The sequence below is a fragment of the Schistocerca americana genome, chromosome 7 (assembly GCF_021461395.2).
Source record: "Schistocerca americana isolate TAMUIC-IGC-003095 chromosome 7, iqSchAmer2.1, whole genome shotgun sequence".
Taxonomy (NCBI): Eukaryota; Metazoa; Arthropoda; class Insecta; order Orthoptera; family Acrididae; genus Schistocerca; species Schistocerca americana.
Genome location: NC_060125.1, coordinates 594,568,065 through 594,586,614, shown reverse-complemented (window position 1 = coordinate 594,586,614; position 18,550 = coordinate 594,568,065). Strand labels below are relative to the sequence as shown.

At 38.4% G+C, this 18,550-nt stretch overlaps 1 protein-coding gene across 1 annotated transcript in view; it reads right to left on the bottom strand.

Annotated features, from left to right (window-relative positions):
* The window catches only part of LOC124622641 (myotubularin-related protein 6), a 442,887-nt gene that overhangs the window by 147,989 nt on the left and 276,348 nt on the right, over positions 1-18,550 (bottom strand). The window contains exons 3-4 of the mRNA XM_047148418.1: positions 15,433-15,595; positions 13,751-13,908 (exon numbers count right to left, since the gene is read on the bottom strand). Of these exons, the coding sequence (XP_047004374.1) occupies positions 13,751-13,908; positions 15,433-15,595 (321 nt within the window). The remainder of the gene's footprint in view (positions 1-13,750; positions 13,909-15,432; positions 15,596-18,550) is intronic.

The following is an 18,550-nucleotide window of genomic DNA, read 5'->3' as shown; positions in this document are numbered from 1 at the left end:
AATGATGGAAAGGAGGAAATTAAACATCTTGGGACTTGCTGAGACTAGGTGGAGAGGAGTTGGTGAAAAATCACTAAGTAAAGGATGTAAACTGTACTGGATAGGGAATGAGAGGGGAAGAAATGGAGTGGCAATAGTGGTCAGAGAGGGTCTGCAGGAGGAGGTGGAAGGTACCAATGATCGAATGATAAAAGCCAGAGTACGAGTGAAAGGAAAAAGCATTGAAATCATCCAAGCATATGCCCCACAGGTGGGGTGTACAAAAAAGGAGAAGGAGGAATTTGAAGATGACATGCAAAAGCAGCTAAATGGAGGTAATCAGATTATAATAGGGGACCTCAATGCACATGTTGGCACAGACAGGAAAGGATTCGAGGAGATAATGGGACCAGAGGGCTGGGGGAACCGAAATAGAGAAGGAAAATTGTTGCTGGAATTCTGCAAGAGGAATGGGCTGGCGATCGCCAATTCCTGGTACAAGAAGAGAAGTAGCCACAAAATAACTTGGTACTGTGGAGACTGGTCCCAAACTTCAGTCGTAGACTATGTACTAGTGGATAGGCAGATGATGAGCAGCCTCACAGATGTTAAGGTCATTCCATCTGAGGCCTTAGACAGTGACCATCGGCTGTTGGAAGCCACCCTGAGAGAGAAAAAAAGATAGGAGGGCAACAGATATACAGGAGAAAAGGTTGAACTCATGGATGCTGAAAGAGGATGAACGGAGGACCCAGTACCAGACACTGATCAGGAAGAATCTGCTAAAGGAAGATCAGAGAACAGTGGAAGAAGAATGGGGAGATTTTAAGAGGGCTCTAGTTGAGGCAGCTGAGACTGTGTGCGGAAGAACTAGCACAAAGAGGAGAAGTAAGGAAACCCCATGGTGGAACAACATATGTAAAGAGGCAGTACTTCGAAAGAACAAAGCCTTCAGAGAATGGTTCCAGACCCGAACAGAGGAAGTTAGGGTAAAATATAAGGAAAGCAAGAAAGCGGCACAGACCATAGTAAGGGCAGAGAAGAAGAAGTGGATGGAAAAATGGACAAGAATGTTAGAAGAGGACAGTGAAGGGAACAAAAAAGTACTTTACACCGTTGTTGTTGTTGTTGTGGTCTTCAGTCCTGAGACTGGTTTGATGCAGCCCTCCATGCTACTCTATCCTGTGCAAGCTTTTTCATCTCCCAGTACCTACTGCAACCTACATCCTTCTGAATCTGCTTAGTGTATTGATCTCTTGGTCTCCCTCTACGATTTTTACCCTCCACGCTGCCCACCAATACTAAATTGGTGATCCCTTGATGCCTCAGAACATGTCCTACCAACCGATCCCTTCTTCTGGTCAAGTTGTGCCACAAACTTCTCTTCTCCCCAATACTATTCAATACTTCCTCATTAGTTATGTGATCTACCCATCTAATCTTCAGCATTCTTCTGTAGCACCACATTTCGAAAGCTTCTATTCTCTTCTTGTCCAAACTATTTATCGTCCATGTTTCACTTCCATACATGGTAAGAAATAAGAGGAACGACAGAAGCGAGTGCCTGAGGATCATGGATAATAATGGAAGAGTTGTGGAGGAAATGCATGAGCTCAAAAAGATTTGGAAGGAGTACTTTGAAGATCTGTTGAATGCCGCCAAGCGGGTAACTAACAGCGTTGGAGAGCCTAAGGCAGCAGACGATTACAATAGTGGGGAAATTGATGATCTAACTTGGAATGAAGTGGAAGAAGCCATAAAGAGGATGAAAGGGGGCAAGGCACCACGTTGGGACGAAGTAACAGTGGATATAATACGAGCAACATTTCAAGTAACTTCCATAATATGAACTTGACCCTCACTACCTCAGCAGAAATAATATCCATCATAAAATCTTTAAAATCAAAAACATCTAGTGGGTATGATGGAATATCAGCAAAGTTAATTGAAGAATGTGATTCTGAGTTAAGTAACACATTACGTGTTTATCAGTGGAATATTTCCTGAGTGGTTGAAATATGCTGAAGTTAAGCCACTGTTTAAGAAGGGAGATAAAGAAATAGCATCAAATTTTTGTCCATTTCACTTTTGCAGGCATTCTCAAAAATTTTAGAAAAAGTAATGTACAGTCGTCTTTATAACCATCTTATCTCAAGTAACATACTGTCAAAGTCACAGTTTGGATTTCTAAAAGGTTCTGATATTGAGAAGGCTATCTACACTTACAGTGAAAATGTGCTTAATTCATTAGACAAAAAATTGCAGGCAACTGGTATATTTTGTGATCTGTCAAAGGCATTTGACTGTGTAAATCACAATATCATTTTAAGTAAATTAGAATATTATGGCGTAACAGGAAATGCTGCAAAATGGTTCAAATCTTATAACTGGACAGTGTTAAATTCTTGGGATTACAGCTTGATAATAAATTCAGCTGGGAGGAGCACACCACAGAACTGCTGAAGCATCTTAACAAATCTCTATTTGCAATGCAAATTGTGTCACACATAGGGGATACAAAAATTAAAAAGCTGGCGTACTATGCTTACTTTCATTCCATAATGTCATATGGGATTATTTTTTGCGGTAATTCATCAAGCCAAGCTAAAGTTTTCCGGGCACAAAAACGTGCAGTAAGAGTTATATGTGGTGTGAACTCAAGAACATCCTGCAGAAACCTGTTTAGGGAACTAGGGATACTAACTACTGCTTCCCAATATCTTTATTCCTTAATGAAATTTGTCATTAAAAATATATCACTTTTTCAAACCAACAGCTCAATTCCTGGAATCAATACTAGAAATAAGAATAATCTTCACAAGGACTTAAAGTCACTTACTCTTGTACAAAAAGGTGTGCATTATTCAGAAACACACATTTTCAATAGCTCGCCAGCAGCCATAAGAAGCTTAACAACCAATGAAATTCAGTTTAAGAGAAGCCTAAAGGATTTATTGGTGGTAAACTCCTTCTACTCCACCGATGAATTTCGCAGTAGGACCAACTGATTTGCTTGTTTGTGTGTGTGTGTGTGTGTGTGTGTGTGTGTGTGTGTGTGTGTGTGGGGGTGGGAAGGGGGGGGGGGGTGAGTGTACAATCTAACTTCTGCAACATTTCAGTGTAGTAATGTGTTCATTGTAAATAAGTATTATAGTAGTTGTATTACATGTTTATTACCTTATAAATAAATAAAAACTTTTTTTTATTTTAAATTCAGTGCATTAGTGTTTCTAAAATGATTCTTTCATATACTGTTCATTAAAAAAATGACGATCATTCCACTTGGGACCTGTGGAAGGTACATTAGCTTATTTGTTTCAGTTTCAAATATTCGTTATGCATTATTGTTTTTCTGGCATGTTCTGCATCCTGGAGGACCTCCTCACTACAGATCAATTAGAATGAAAGTAAATCTAATCTAATCTAAAACTAAACCTACCATGTCACTGTACTCTGTTCCGACCAGCTTCTTACTGGTGCTGATGATGACATTATCTGCACATCCATCGATGCCAATGGCTGCCTTACAGTATTATTCCTCTCAACAAGCAACACCCTGGCTCTGGATCAGCTGAATACTTTGTCTCACGCGGGTTGCCCACTTCACCCGTCATGCTGGCTAGAAGACTATACCGTCCCCTCCCTCAGCATTGAGACATCACTCTCCACAAGAAACAGTTCAGTCATGACACCCCTCAGAGCCAGTGTCCGCAGCTCTTGATGGAGAGAGATGCGATAGGGATGGAACCTATGTTGATGGAGAATGCATAGGACCCTTGCCTGACTCATATCAATTCCTTGTGCGATTGTCTGGGATGCTTGTATTCCCTTTTGCGTGCTTCATCGATTGCGTTTTTGTATTTTCTGCTTTCGCGAGTTAAATTCAGTGTCTCATGTGTTATGCAAGGATTTCTATCAGGCCTTGTCTTTTTACCTATTTGAACCTCTGCTGCTTTGACTTTTTCATCTCTCAGGACTACCTGTTTGTCTTCTTCTGTGTTCCTTTGCCCTGCTCCAGTCATCTGTTGCCTAGTGTTCTATCTGAAACACTCAACAACCTCTGGTTCTTTCAGCTTATCCAGGTTCCAACTCTTAATTTTCTAATTTCTTGCAATGTTTTCAGTTTTAATCTAGAGTTCATAACCAATAAGTTGTGGTCAGAATCCACATTTGTGCCTAGAAATATCGCACAATTTTAAATCTGATTTCAAAATCTGCCTTACTATTGTACAATTAATATGAAACCTGGCATCCAGGTCTCTTCACACGTAAACTGTTCTCATTTCTTTCCCCCAGTCCATATTCTTTCACTACTTTTCCTTCTCGTCCTTTTCCTATTATGAAACTCCAGTCCCCTCATCACTATTAAATTTTCATCCCTCTGAACTATCTGAATAATTTCTTTTATCTCATCCTACTTTTTTCCCAATCTCTTCTTCATCTGCAGAGTTAGTTGACATATAAACTTATACAACTGTGGCGGATGTGGGCTTCGTGTCTGTCTTGGCTATAATAATGCTTTCACTGTGCTGTTCATAGTGACTTACCTGCATTCCTGTTTTCTTATTTGTTATTAAACCCATTTCTGCATTACCCCTATCTGATTTTGTATTTATAACACTCTACTCGCATAACTAGAAGTCCTGTTCCTCATGCCACCAAACTTACTTAATTCCCACTATATTTAACATTAACCTATCCATTCCCCTTTTCAAGTCTTATAACTTACATGCCTGATTAAGGGATCCAGCATTTGATGCTTCGATCCATAGAATGCCAGTTTTGTTTCTCTGGATGACAACGTTGTCCTGAATATGCTCTGCACAGTGATCTGAATGTAACATTTATTGCTCATTTATTCAAAGCAGTATTCTAATGCAGTGCTGATACCAACTAAAATGAAGTATCCCTATTGACCTGTGCATTTTTCTCAGTTTTATTCTGGTGGATGCATTACCTGTGTGTGTTATCTTTATCAGCAACAGCATTTTCTTGCACCGAAATTGGGAACATGAGGGTACAACCTAATATGTATTCAGATAAATGCCCATTTAGATCAGCATGGTAATTGAAGAAGAACTGCAATGTTCAGCTTGAATAATAAATTTATCCCTACAAAAATTCAGTGACAACAAATCTATTATTCACTCATCTATTTATTTATTCATTACTCATCTATTTATTTATTCATTACTAATTACGCACGAGGTCCCGGGTTCGATTCCCGGCGGGGTCAGGGATTTTCTCTGCCTCGTGATGACTGGGTGTTGTGTGTTCTTCATCATCATTTCATCATCATTGACTCGCAAGTCGCCGAAGTGGCGTCAACTAAAAAGGACTTGCAAAACGGTGGCTGAACTTCCCCTCATGGGGCCTCCCGGCCAACAATGCCATACGATCATTTCATTTCATTTCAGAGCCAGTCACGACATGATTGGTCATGTCACTGTACTGAACTAACTACTGATCAACTGCAGTCTTGTCCAATGCATCTACACTTCATGTCTTCCCCCCCCCCTTCCCCCGCCCCCCTCCTTCCCATGCTCCACAATGTCAAGGGGTCGAAGGCTCAGTGATGACTATTGACAACCACTACACTTCTCGTCTCCCCCTCCCAAGCTACACAATACCAAGTGGTGGGGGCTCTGATGACTATCAACAGCCACATCATGAATAGCCACCCATTCTCTGAGCTAGCTTCCTTGACTCTAACTTAGTCAGTACCCATATTGCTTATTTGCATGTGCTTCCTGTAATTCTGTTCTGAGTGAGATGTAATAAAAGTGCATTCAGTCACGTGTGGATTCATTCTACTCTCCGCCTAGTGTAGTGTGCAAATACCCACAGAGCCTTTAACTATTTTTCAGTTTTCTGTTAATTTTGTCAATTGCTGTTTAACTGCCTCATCATGAGGTATTGATAGGTTAAAAATAAACTTTATTCAGCTTCTTGTATGTACAATTTATTTTAAAGCTTCTCTGGCGTCCCTTGTCATTGTGCTAAGTGATTTATTTGGATAGTGTATAAAGTAACGTGGTAAGTTAAAATGAGGTGGAAAATACTATTTATAAAAATTTCTGTGGTTTCATTTGAACCAAAAATTATACAACTACATAAATAAGTATTTTATAGTGATGGACATCATATGCATCGAACATTAAGTCAAATTTTGTTCCATATGTGTGATTATTAGTTAAAGACCACAACAAGGGCCCCTTATCATCCCATTCTACAGTACCATTAGTTTAATACAATATAGGTCTTTCACACACTGAAATAAATAGATATCCTTCTCCTCCTTATCTCAGATGATTTTTGGTTTGTGGGGTGCTCAACTGTACAGTCATCAGCGCCCTTACAAAGTCCCAATTGTTACACAGTCCAGTCTAGCCACTGTCACAAATAATGATGATAATGAAACGATGAGGACAACACAAACACAGTCCCCAAGCAGAGAAAATCTCCAAACCGGCTGGGAATCAAACCCTGGACCCCGTGATCCAGAGGCAGCAACGTTAGCCACTAGACCACAAGCTGCAGACTCTTATCTCAGAAATCCAAAAGTATTTAGAAATTTTTCAAATTTGTAATTAAATGGTGTAACATCTGATGATAGAAATTGGATAAAAATGTGTGTCTTGCAGTACAGATATTATCTTTGGCTGATACATTCACATACCTATAGTTGTCAGATTACATGCCTGGTGCAGTATTTACATGAATGAGATACAAATTATTATAGTAAGTAAGGTTTGTGTTCTATGTTCATTGGAGTCATTTCTTATATACTTGGTGGACATATTGTTCTCATTTTTAGTGAAGTGCTACATCCTTTTATATTAATGGCAAAGAATCTCATGGTGCGGAAGTCCATAATACATCAGTGATAAATAAGTGTGAACATTACACCTTCTACAGCAGTAGAGTGCACTATACACACAATGCATAAATTCTATAATACATGGCGCATCTCAACTGCAGTGGCAGTTCATCACCACCAAACAGCTGTCATGATAAAAACAAACCACTGAGCAAGATGGCATAATGGTGAGATGCTGGACTCACATTTGGGAAAACAACTGTTCAAATCCCTGTCAAGCCACCTAGGTTTCAATTTCTCCTGCTTTCCACAATTCACGTAAGATAAAATACTGGGACAATGTCAGTTTAGCTCTCTACCATTCCACAACCTGAGCGTGTGCTCCTTGTCTAATAACACCTTTGTTGACCAGGCATTAAACCCCAATTTGCATTCCTTATTCTTGAAACACAAACTCTCCAAGAACCATTAATTCTCCATTACATGTAATAGGAATTATTATGTTCCCTTGTACTTCTTGCTTTTTTAATTTGCAACATACCCTTTGTGGTACACAACATTTCATTCTCACATGGTGCAACAGTTTTGCTAACAAGTTCTCCTTGGGTTTATGTAAACATATTCATAATAACTACAAATGATAAAGTAAAGTTGTAATATTTAACTATGCTTATCCTTAAACAGAGATCAATGGTCACAAATTCTTGTTGATAGTATGATGGATAATCAGCCTCAATTAAAGTTGGTTTCTGGTCTTAATCTATGTATGTAACTGTCATCTGTTGATTACTTCTGATTACTCATGTAAATGTTAGTTAGATAGCACAAAATAAACAAATTGTTGGAGCATAAGGTTGTTCTATTTTTGAAGAGCATGTCTAGGCACTTCACTGTCCCTTGTAGCTCACCTCCTGTCATTAACTTGTCTGGACTATATAGGGTAATTCTGTGATGTTATTAAAAACTGTCAGAGATGATGGAGAGTGGCAAACTTATCAATTTGAGGTAAGGCAACATAGCCCAGAAACGCCCAAGTTGAAAGGTGTAAGTGAAAATCTACTCAAGTTCAACCTTAGCTTTGCACAGCACTAAACTAAGATCCCAACTACGAAACCCTGAATATGATGTACAGAATTCCCACTGAATACTCTCCAATACCCCCTGATAATTTCCCTTCGTGAGGGACTAATAATGGTGATGTCAGAGAGACCGAAAATTCTAAGTCTATGGTACAGTAACAATGAATCCCATTTACCAGCACAAGTCTCACAAACTGCTACATTGATATTGTTTGAACAGTGTCAGCGACAGCAAGGATTCTTGCTAGGAATTCTCTCCAGCCTCGACAGATTTTTCACAGGACCCCACAAGAAAAAAACAAGGGAGGTTAGATCAGGTGAATGTGTCGGCCAAGAAACAGGACCACCTCCGCTTATCCACTTTTCACAGAATGTGTGATGTAGTTGTTCACAAACCCTCTGTTCAAAGTGAGGTGAGGTTCCATCATGTTGGAACCACATCTGTTGATGAATGACAAGAGGGATATTTTCCAGGAACTTGAGTAGTACATCTCTGATATACATTGTGTACACTATTGCATTTAAGTGGGGAGGAAGAAGAAATAGGCCTAGTATATACTCAATGACTATCTCCGCCAACACAATGACTGATACTGAGGTCCAAAGTCAGAAGCAATCAAAGCATGCACTTTCTGTGGACAGTAGGGGGTGTAGCTGCATTTCCTATTATACTTGCCACACAGTACTCTGCAAAACATTCCTTTCATGCACAACTGAATGAGTGTTGATTGCAGGTGCCTCATCTATTCGAGCTAGCACTGTATCTTCTAAATTAAGAGTACGTGTAGTTTGTCACCATTCTCTGTCATCGTACTATGGTACCAACTGCACGATTTCACTTAATTGATGGAACAGTCTTAAAAACTTGGTGTGAGTCAGATGTATTCTACACATATATTTATTCCTGTGCAACCTTTCCACCTTTCTGCTGCTTCCATTTGCTTGCCCATTTACGAAAATCATGTCTGCAAGGTCTGTCACCAGGTACATCTCCATTTAGTCAGGGCTGATCACAGTTAATCCTTCAACTTCTGAACACAGGTTGCAGTCTACTACAGTACAGACGTTGTATACCACAGTTGCTCATGTCAGTACACAGTATGCCATCTGCATTGGATTAGTTGAGTTGTTATCCCAGTCTCTACCCCTACGTGCCTGTTGGAGTTGCCTACCCTATAACTTTAGCAACTATGGTATCGGTGCATGTATTCCACTATCTGAGGCATCAGAACAATTTTCCCTTATAACTTTCCACTCTTTTGTTTTCAGATCAGGTTCCCTTTTTCAATTTGCTACATTTAACATTCTCCACCATTCCTTATAGTTTGTAATACCATCCCAGAATCACCATGCATAAATTACATTTTAGTGCCTAGAGACTATAATTATCCAGACTATTCATCCAGTTATTAGAAGTTGTTTAATAGGTGGGATTCTTTCAAGATAGTGGGTGAGGAGGTTACTCGTAGGCATCTATAGGTGTAGGCACAATAACTCTGCTACTATGTGAAGTCTCTCCGAGGATATAACCGAGAGTTGGGTGTGCCAAAGTGTACAATTAGTAATGAATAAATAAATAGATGAGTGAATAATAGATTTGTTGTCACTGAATTTTTGTAGGGATAAATTTATTATTCAAGCTGAACATTGCAGTTCTTCTTCAATTACCATGCTGATCTAAATGGGCATTTATCTGAATACATATTAGGTTGTACCCTCATGTTCCCAATTTCGGTGCAAGAAAATGCTGTTGCTGATAAAGATAACACACACAGGCAATGCATCCACCAGAATAAAACTGAGAAAAATGCACAGGTCAATAGGGATACTTCATTTTAGTTGGTATCAGCACTGCATTAGAATACTGCTTTGAATAAATGAGCAATAAATGTTACATTCAGATCACTGTGCAGAGCATATTCAGGACAACGTTGTCATCCAGAGAAACAAAACTGGCATTCTATGGATCGAAGCATCAAATACTGGATCCCTTAATCAGGCATGTAAGTTATAAGACTTGAAAAGGGAAATGGATAGGTTAATGTTAAATATAGTGGGAATTAAGTAAGTTTGGTGGCATGAGGAACAGGACTTCTAGTTATGCGAGTAGAGTGTTATAAATACAAAATCAGATAGGGGTAATGCAGAAATGGGTTTAATAACAAATAAGAAAACAGGAATGCAGGTAAGTCACTATGAACAGCACAGTGAAAGCATTATTATAGCCAAGACAGACACGAAGCCCACATCCGCCACAGTTGTATAAGTTTATATGTCAACTAACTCTGCAGATGAAGAAGAGATTGGGAAAAAAGTAGGATGAGATAAAAGAAATTATTCAGATAGTTCAGAGGGATGAAAATTTAATAGTGATGAGGGGACTGGAGTTTCATAATAGGAAAAGGACGAGAAGGAAAAGTAGTGAAAGAATATGGACTGGGGGAAAGAAATGAGAACAGTTTACGTGTGAAGAGACCTGGATGCCAGGTTTCATATTAATTGTACAATAGTAAGGCAGATTTTGAAATCAGATTTAAAATTGTGCGATATTTCTAGGCACAAATGTGGATTCTGACCACAACTTATTGGTTATGAACTCTAGATTAAAACTGAAAACATTGCAAGAAATTAGAAAATTAAGAGTTGGAACCTGGATAAGCTGAAAGAACCAGAGGTTGTTGAGTGTTTCAGATAGAACACTAGGCAACAGATGACTGGAGCAGGGCAAAGGAACACAGAAGAAGACAAACAGGTAGTCCTGAGAGATGAAAAAGTCAAAGCAGCAGAGGTTCAAATAGGTAAAAAGACAAGGCCTGATAGAAATCCTTGCATAACACATGAGACACTGTATTTAACTCGCGAAAGCAGAAAATACAAAAACGCAATCGATGAAGCACGCAAAAGGGAATACAAGCATCCCAGACAATCGCACAAGGAATTGATATGAGTCAGGCAAGGGTCCTATGCATTCTCCATCAACATAGGTTCCATCCCTATCGCATCTCTCTCCATCAAGAGCTGCATGGAAACGATTATGGGAATCGTGTTAACTTCTGTACACAGGCATTAAGACAGGATACCCCGGATGTATCATGTATCTTGTTTAGTAATGAGGACTAATTTACCAATCATGGCCATGTAAACTGCCAAAACATGCCCTATTGGCCTGTGGACAATCCCCATTGGCTTTGTCAGGTGGAACGTCAGCTCCATGGAGTGTAAACATGTAGTGTGGGACAGTGAACCATCAGCTCATAGGCCTGTTTTTCTTCAATGGAACACAGAGCATGATGAAGTATCACAGCCTCTTAACAGGCCATTGTCCACAAATGCTAGAAGACATTCCTCAGCAGATTAGGAAGAATCTGGGGTAGCAACATGGCTGTCCACCTAATAGTGCACAAAGTACTACACTATGTGTTCACAAATAGTTTCCAAATTGTTGAACTGGATGCAGACGACCTGTACCTTGGTCAGCCCATTCCCTGGATTTGACCGCTGTAGACTTTTTTTCCTGTGAAGAAAGCTGAAAGATGCTGTCTACGAGGACATACCAACCACACTCAATGATATGCAATGATGTATTACTGCAGCCGACTTTGACATCTCTGCTGAAATGCTAGAATGTATGCAGCAATCATTCCGTGTATTGCCACTGGCGGTTGTCATTTTGAACACAATCTGTCATGGTCAGTTGTCTCATTACTGGTCACAATCCACACAACTAGTGTATGTACTTGTGTTATTCTTTCTTTAATGCGTGCTGTCATAGGTAATGTACAAGTGTCAGTGTTGGAACTTTTCAAAATACAATATCTCATAAATGACTCGCAATATAATCCTTCAACAAACATGACTGACATTCCAATTTACCCTACTTTTAGTTTGTAGTCATCAATAGGCATTGTTCCATTTATAAACTGTATTTTGGTGCAAAAAATACACTTTCTAAGTATTATTACGATCTGTTGGTTGGCTAACATATGAGCCCTTGACTATCAATCCATTCTGTGAAAATCACACATCAACAAACTTTCGATATCCGCAATATTTCCGGTGGAAGTTTTAGGTGATTCACCCTGTATATTTACTATCTTTATTATTCATGATTCCCATCTGCAGCGAATAAACGAGGGAATCCAAATTTCTAGTCCTTTAATACATCCATGTCTGATTATTGTAATTCCCCCCTGCCCCCAACAGCAGTTTCCTCCCACTATGTATCTTCTTATTTCATTAATCTGCAAACTTATCATTGGTATCATTGTCTGGCTTCTGTGATTTTAAGGAAACCTTTCACCTCAATTTCAATCTGCTCCCTGTAATTACAGACTTATTCCAATTTCCCTCTTTTACAATCGTTAATATACGACTTAAATGTCTTATCTTGTGGAAATCTGTATAGGATTTGAAAGGCAAGTGGGAGAACCAAGTGACAAGTTGAAAATTCGACAGTCGGCAGTGTGAGGAACGCGCCTGGCAGTCACGGACCTAGAAGGGAATGCCATGAAACAGCTGACACCGGGGAAAACAGCGGAAGTGGGCGCAGACGGAAGATGGAACACCTGCCGATCAACTGACACGATCACGCTGGAGAAGGGCGGAACGGTCACCAATAGCAAAAATGCAGCCTGTCAACGTGCAGCCTACGAACGTGCCTGGCGGGCGCAGACCTAGAAGGGAATGCCACTAAAAGTCCGCCACCGGAGAAAACAGCAGAAGCAGATGCAAACAGAAGACGGAACATCTGGGGACCAACTGACACGGTCATTCAGTTACAGGAAGCAACTGATGAAGACGCCGAGGTAAAACGTTGAAATATTGTGTTAGAAAAATGCAGACCACTGGCAATACATCCGATTCAACAAAATGTCACAAAATTGCCAGAATGGTCTAAGAAATTACAAGCTGAAAATTGTTTCTTTATTACCACAACTAATATTTCAAAGGTGAGAAAGACTTTTAAAGGATGTACATCACATATCTCATAAAACACAACTTATAACAACATGTTACTATGGAGGAAGGGAAGCAGAAATATTAAGGTTTAATGTCCTGACGGCAACAAGTTGTTAGAGACACAACCCATCCTCACATTAGAAAATTAAGGGAAAGGAAATCGATCAAGTTCCTTCAAAAGGAACCTTCCAGCATTCACCTTAAGTCATTTAGGAAAATCATAGAAAACTTAATCTGGATGGCTTCACTGGGTTTGAACCATTGTACTCTGCAATAGGAGTCTTGCGTCCAGCCACTGCGTGACCATACTTGGAATGTCACTATGTTTCTAGGTCAGTAACAAATCTGGATAACTGGCTCTGACATTTCAACAGGGTACTAGCAGATCACTCGCTGTAAGAAAGAGTGAACCAAACAGTAATCTTGGATACCGTGTCTTCACATATGCCAACTGACTTCAAAGAGCAATACATACTCTTTCTGCTCAACATAACACATTTGAATCTTTTCTCTATAATTAAATTAATAATTAAAATAGACTATGACAATCTTTTTACTCAGTTAACCTATCACTCTTCCTGTCTATTTTTATTCTCTTTATTACCTTTTTATTTATCTTTATCTATAAAATTCCATGCTTGTTTATTGCATGCTTTCAGCAAGATGTTCAGCTTTTTTCTAAAGAACATCACCCACCACCAAGGAACAAAAATTATAGCCAGGAAGTCAAATACTTAAGCTTACACAGTGCCCTTTTTGACGTGCAGCACCTTCGGTACAATTTTACTCATATGGGTGTCAGTTTGTGAATTGACATTTGCTTATTTCTTCATGAGGTAATTATCTGTAACAAACACCTGCACTTGATATATAATGTCCTCAGATAATTCAAAATTGAGCAGCCTCTGCAAACCTCATAGTCTTTGTTGAGCAACGTTAGACTCCACTGGTCATTAGGCACCCTCATGCGTTGATACTCTGACTGTAAGTCAAAAAAGTTCCATCCTGCTTGTTTTGGAATGTCTTCTGTACTGGATGTATAGTGAAAGCAGTACAGGTCTTCAATGTGAACTGAAAAAGAAGAGAGTAAGTTATCTAGTTGGTTCCATGTTCTATAACTCACTTTCATAAGGAACACTGCTCTGTGAAACGTGTCAATTGTTGAACAGTTAAGACATATTTATGACACACATTATCAGAATCAACAACAGTTTAAAAACTGCTCAGCTAATAAGTGTCTGTGAGTTTTAGTTAATATTCTCCACAGTATAAATAGATAGGCCTAAAAGACATTGCATTGGTGTTTGAACTTGCACACATAATTTCAACTTACTTGCCTGTTTAAATCAATAATCAGCCTACACATTATCATATCTAGAAAAGAAAATTGGCCAAACACATAGACTTACTATCTTCTAGAAACTGACAACTGTCTTTATAGAAAAGGTAGCTGAATATGATGATACAGAAACATTCTTGAAAGTTTAACTGAATGCATTTCTCCATCTCCACTCTAAAAATCACAACTACGAAATGTGTGGCATTTACATATAGCCAGATAACAACCTCCATGAAATTGTCATTTGTGATTTCCTCTGTTAATACTTCCCAGTGGTTTTTTTTAACAATGGTAATTGTATTATCTGCAAAACCAGTTAGTTCTGTTTTATGTTCAAAAGTGTAGCCATACAGAAGAACATAACAGAAAAGATACTGAAAAAATCATTTTTGCTCCTCAAACAATCCTAACTTGTAGAGCATAAACCTATAAACTACAAGTGAAAATCTGTCCCAAAAAAGGATCTGAATCCTGATTTACTGCTTTTTGTGAGCAGGAAAATATGGTTTGAGGCATGGTCTGGCACAAATTTTCAGTTGTCACTGTTAAGCTTATTAAAATGCCAATTTTTCTAAATGATTTTTCACCAATACCATTTCACATGTCTTTACATCATTTCTTCTCCATCAATCCCTTCTTCATTTCATTTCAATACATTATATTAATTTCATATAATAGAATACTTTTGCTGTAAATGATATAAAATCACTGTACAAGTCTATGATCATCATTATCACTTGTCAATATAATGGTCCATCTTGAGCGCTATTTTTACATTTATTTTATTAAATATACATCTTACACATTTGGCAATAGCAATAATCATCATCATATTTACAAGTGTACACGTAAATCAATGAAATACAGCATATTGAGACTTTAAATGTTATTCTGATTGTAGCTGCCACCGAAACATGTTCAGTTGTTAATTCTTAAAAAGTAAAATTAGAAAATAGCACTCAAGATGGATAATTATACTGACTAGTACTTACTTTACCACATGCAACATATATTATGCTTTATACAATTTCTAGGATAACTCAGCTTGTCATCCACCATCAACATACACAACATGTTATTAGTTTCCATTCATGGTTGTCTGAAATACATAAGTATGAAAGACCAAAGAAAGAACTGACAACTACCCATTCACCATTACCATTTATGTCAACCATGTACCTAATTTTCACCTATATTATGCATCCATTATTAATAATAGCACAGGAGAGATATTTTGTAACATTGTTGCAACTCACCAGGCAATGAGAGTTTCTGTAATGTGCAGTAAATTTCATGACAGTCTCTTTCCTTGGGCACAACAAATGTTACTGACAGGAAAGTTTTACATCTTATCTGCAATGGTGACCCAGTTGTTGTAAGTGGCAGTTTCTCCACCGTTGCTATGTGGTTGTGAAGGATCTGTCAAGAAAAAAGGAAAGCAATTTTTTATGTCACTTTACACAGCAAATTGTTTCGTCATTTGCTACAAATTGCATTACTGCGTCTGTTCTCATGACGATTTATTACCTTCTGTTACAAAGACAGAAAGAAAAACTCACATAATTTCAATAGGAATGATTTTTTCTTTCATTATTACCTCACTTGCTTAGTTTTAAGAGAAAACAAATATAAAGAATGTAACATTTACACTGTTTTATTCACATTTTTTTTATGAATACTCTCTTTTAACACACACTACATATATTCTTTGAAAACTTCTATTGTCTATGCATCAACATGCTCTCATTATGCTGAGAAATTGGAATATATCGACCAACAGTTGCCAAATAAATTACTGTAAATTCCACTGCTGTTGTATTTGTTATTGTTGTTGTTGTTGTCTTCAGTCCAAAAACTGGTCTGCTGCAGCTCACCAGGCTACTCTACACTGCGCAAGATTCTTCATCTCAGAGCAACTACTGCAACCTACATTCTTTTGAATCTGCTTACTGTGTTCATCTCTTGGTTCCCTTTTACAATTTTCACCTCCCACACTTCCCTGCAATATTACATTCACGATCCCTTGAGGGCTCAGTATGTGTGCTATCAACCAATCCCTTCTTCTAGTCAAGTTGTGCCACAAATTTCTTCTCTCATCAATTCTATTGAGTACCTCCTCATTAGTTATGTCATCAACCCATCTAATACTCAGTATTCTTCTGCAGCACCACATTCTCTTCTTGTCTGAACCGTTTATCATCCATGTTTCACTTCCAAACATCACTACACCCCGTACAAATACTTTGAGAAACGACTTCCTGAGACTTAAATCGATACTCGATGTTAACAAATTTCTCTTCTTCAGAAACTTTTTCTTGCCATTGCCAGTCTACATTTTATATCCTCTCTACTTCAACCATCACCAGTTATTTTGCTGCCAAAATATCAAAAATCATCCACTACTTTAAGTGTCTCATTTTCTAATCTAATTCCCTCAGCATCACCTGGTTTAATTCAACTACATTCCACTGCTAAATGATAATAGTAGATTTCAATTGGAAAGTAGAACAAAAACCAAATAATGATTATTCACTGAGGAACTTTGCACTTACATAAACTAATCAAAACCCTCATTTCAACATATTACGCCCTCTGCCCATGAACCATGGACCTTGTCATTGGTGGGGAGGCTTGCATGCCTCAACGATACAGGTAGCAGTACCATAGGTGCAACCACAATGGAGGGATATCTGTTGAGAGGCAAGACAAATGAGTGGTTCCTGAAGAGGGGCAGCAGCTTTTTCAGTAGTTGCATGGGACATCAGACTGGATGATTGACTGATCTAGCCTTGTAAGATAAACCAAAGTGGCCTTGCTGTGCTGGTACTGCTAACGGCTGAAAGCAAGGGAAAATCTACAGTCATAATTCTTCCCAAGAACATGCAACTTTACTGTAAGGTTAAATGATGATAGTTGTTCCCTCGGGTAAACTATTCCGGAGGTAAAATAGTTCCCCATTCGGATCTCCGAGTGGGGACTACTCAGGAGGATGTTGTTATCAGGAGAAACAAAACTGGCGTTCTACAGATCAGAGTGTGGAATTTCAGATCACTTAATTGGGTAGGCAGGTTAGAAACTTTAAAAAGGGAAATGGATAGGTTAAAATTAGATATAGTGGGAATTAGTGAAGTTCGATGGAAGGAGGAACAAGACTTCTGGTCAGGTGAATGTAAGTTATAAATACAAAATCAAATAACAGTAATGCAGGAGTAGGTTTAATAATGAATAAAAAAAAACAGGAGTGCAGCTAAGATACTACAAACTACATAGTGAACGCATTATTGCAGCCAAGATAGATACGAAGCCCTTGCCTACCACAATAATATATATATGACAGCCTTGGGTGAGTCAGCCCCAACAAAACTCTACCATCTGGTGAGCAAGATGTATAAGACAGGCAAAATACCTTTAGACTTCAAGAAAAATATAATAATTCCAGTCCCAAAGAGAGCAGGTGTTGACAGGTGTGGAAATTACCAAACTATCAGCTGCATAAATCATAGTTACAAAATACTTACACGAATTTTTTACTGACAAATGGAAAAACTGGTAGAAGCCAACCTTGGGGGAGATTAGTTCGAAATCCGTAGACATGTTTGAACAAATGAGGCAATACTGACCCTATGACTTACCTTAGAAGATAGATTAAGGAAAGCGAAAATATGTTTCTAGCATTTGTAGACTAGAGAAAGCTTTTGACAACGTTGACTGGAATACTCTCTTTCAAAGTCTGAAGGTGGCAGGGGTAAAGTACAGGGATCAAAAGGCTATTTACAGTTTGTATAGAAACCAGATGGCAGTTATAAGAGCCAAGGGGCATGATACGGAAGCAGAGGTTGGGAAGGAAGTAAGACACGATTTGTAGCCCATCCCCAACGTTATTCAATCTGTACATTGAACAAGCAGCAAAGGAAACAAAAGAAAAACTTGAAGTAGTAATTAAAATCCATGAAGAGGAAATAAAAACTTTGACATACTTGTTTTGTAAATAAAATTGCCTTTTCCTGCTGCCACTTAATTTATTCATCCCAGATGTGTTTCTCCTTTTTCTTGTTCTAAGGGCATGATCAATGGGATCTATAACGATACAGTTTTGTTGTTTTTAGATTATTAAACAGTTCAACTCCACAATTTTTTTAATGTAAAAAATCAGTTACTTACGATTTGCTGATCTGCATTTCTTCTCATCTGATCTGGACATTGCACTACCACTTTATTACTGACATATAAGCACAACTTTGCGTTCTGACCTTCTTCACACTGTTCACCAGGTTTCTACTTTTTTGTGGTGTACTATTGTTTTTTGCCACTTGATATAACAATCGAGAACAGTGGAGAATAATACACCACAAAATAGAAGAAGAAACATGGTGA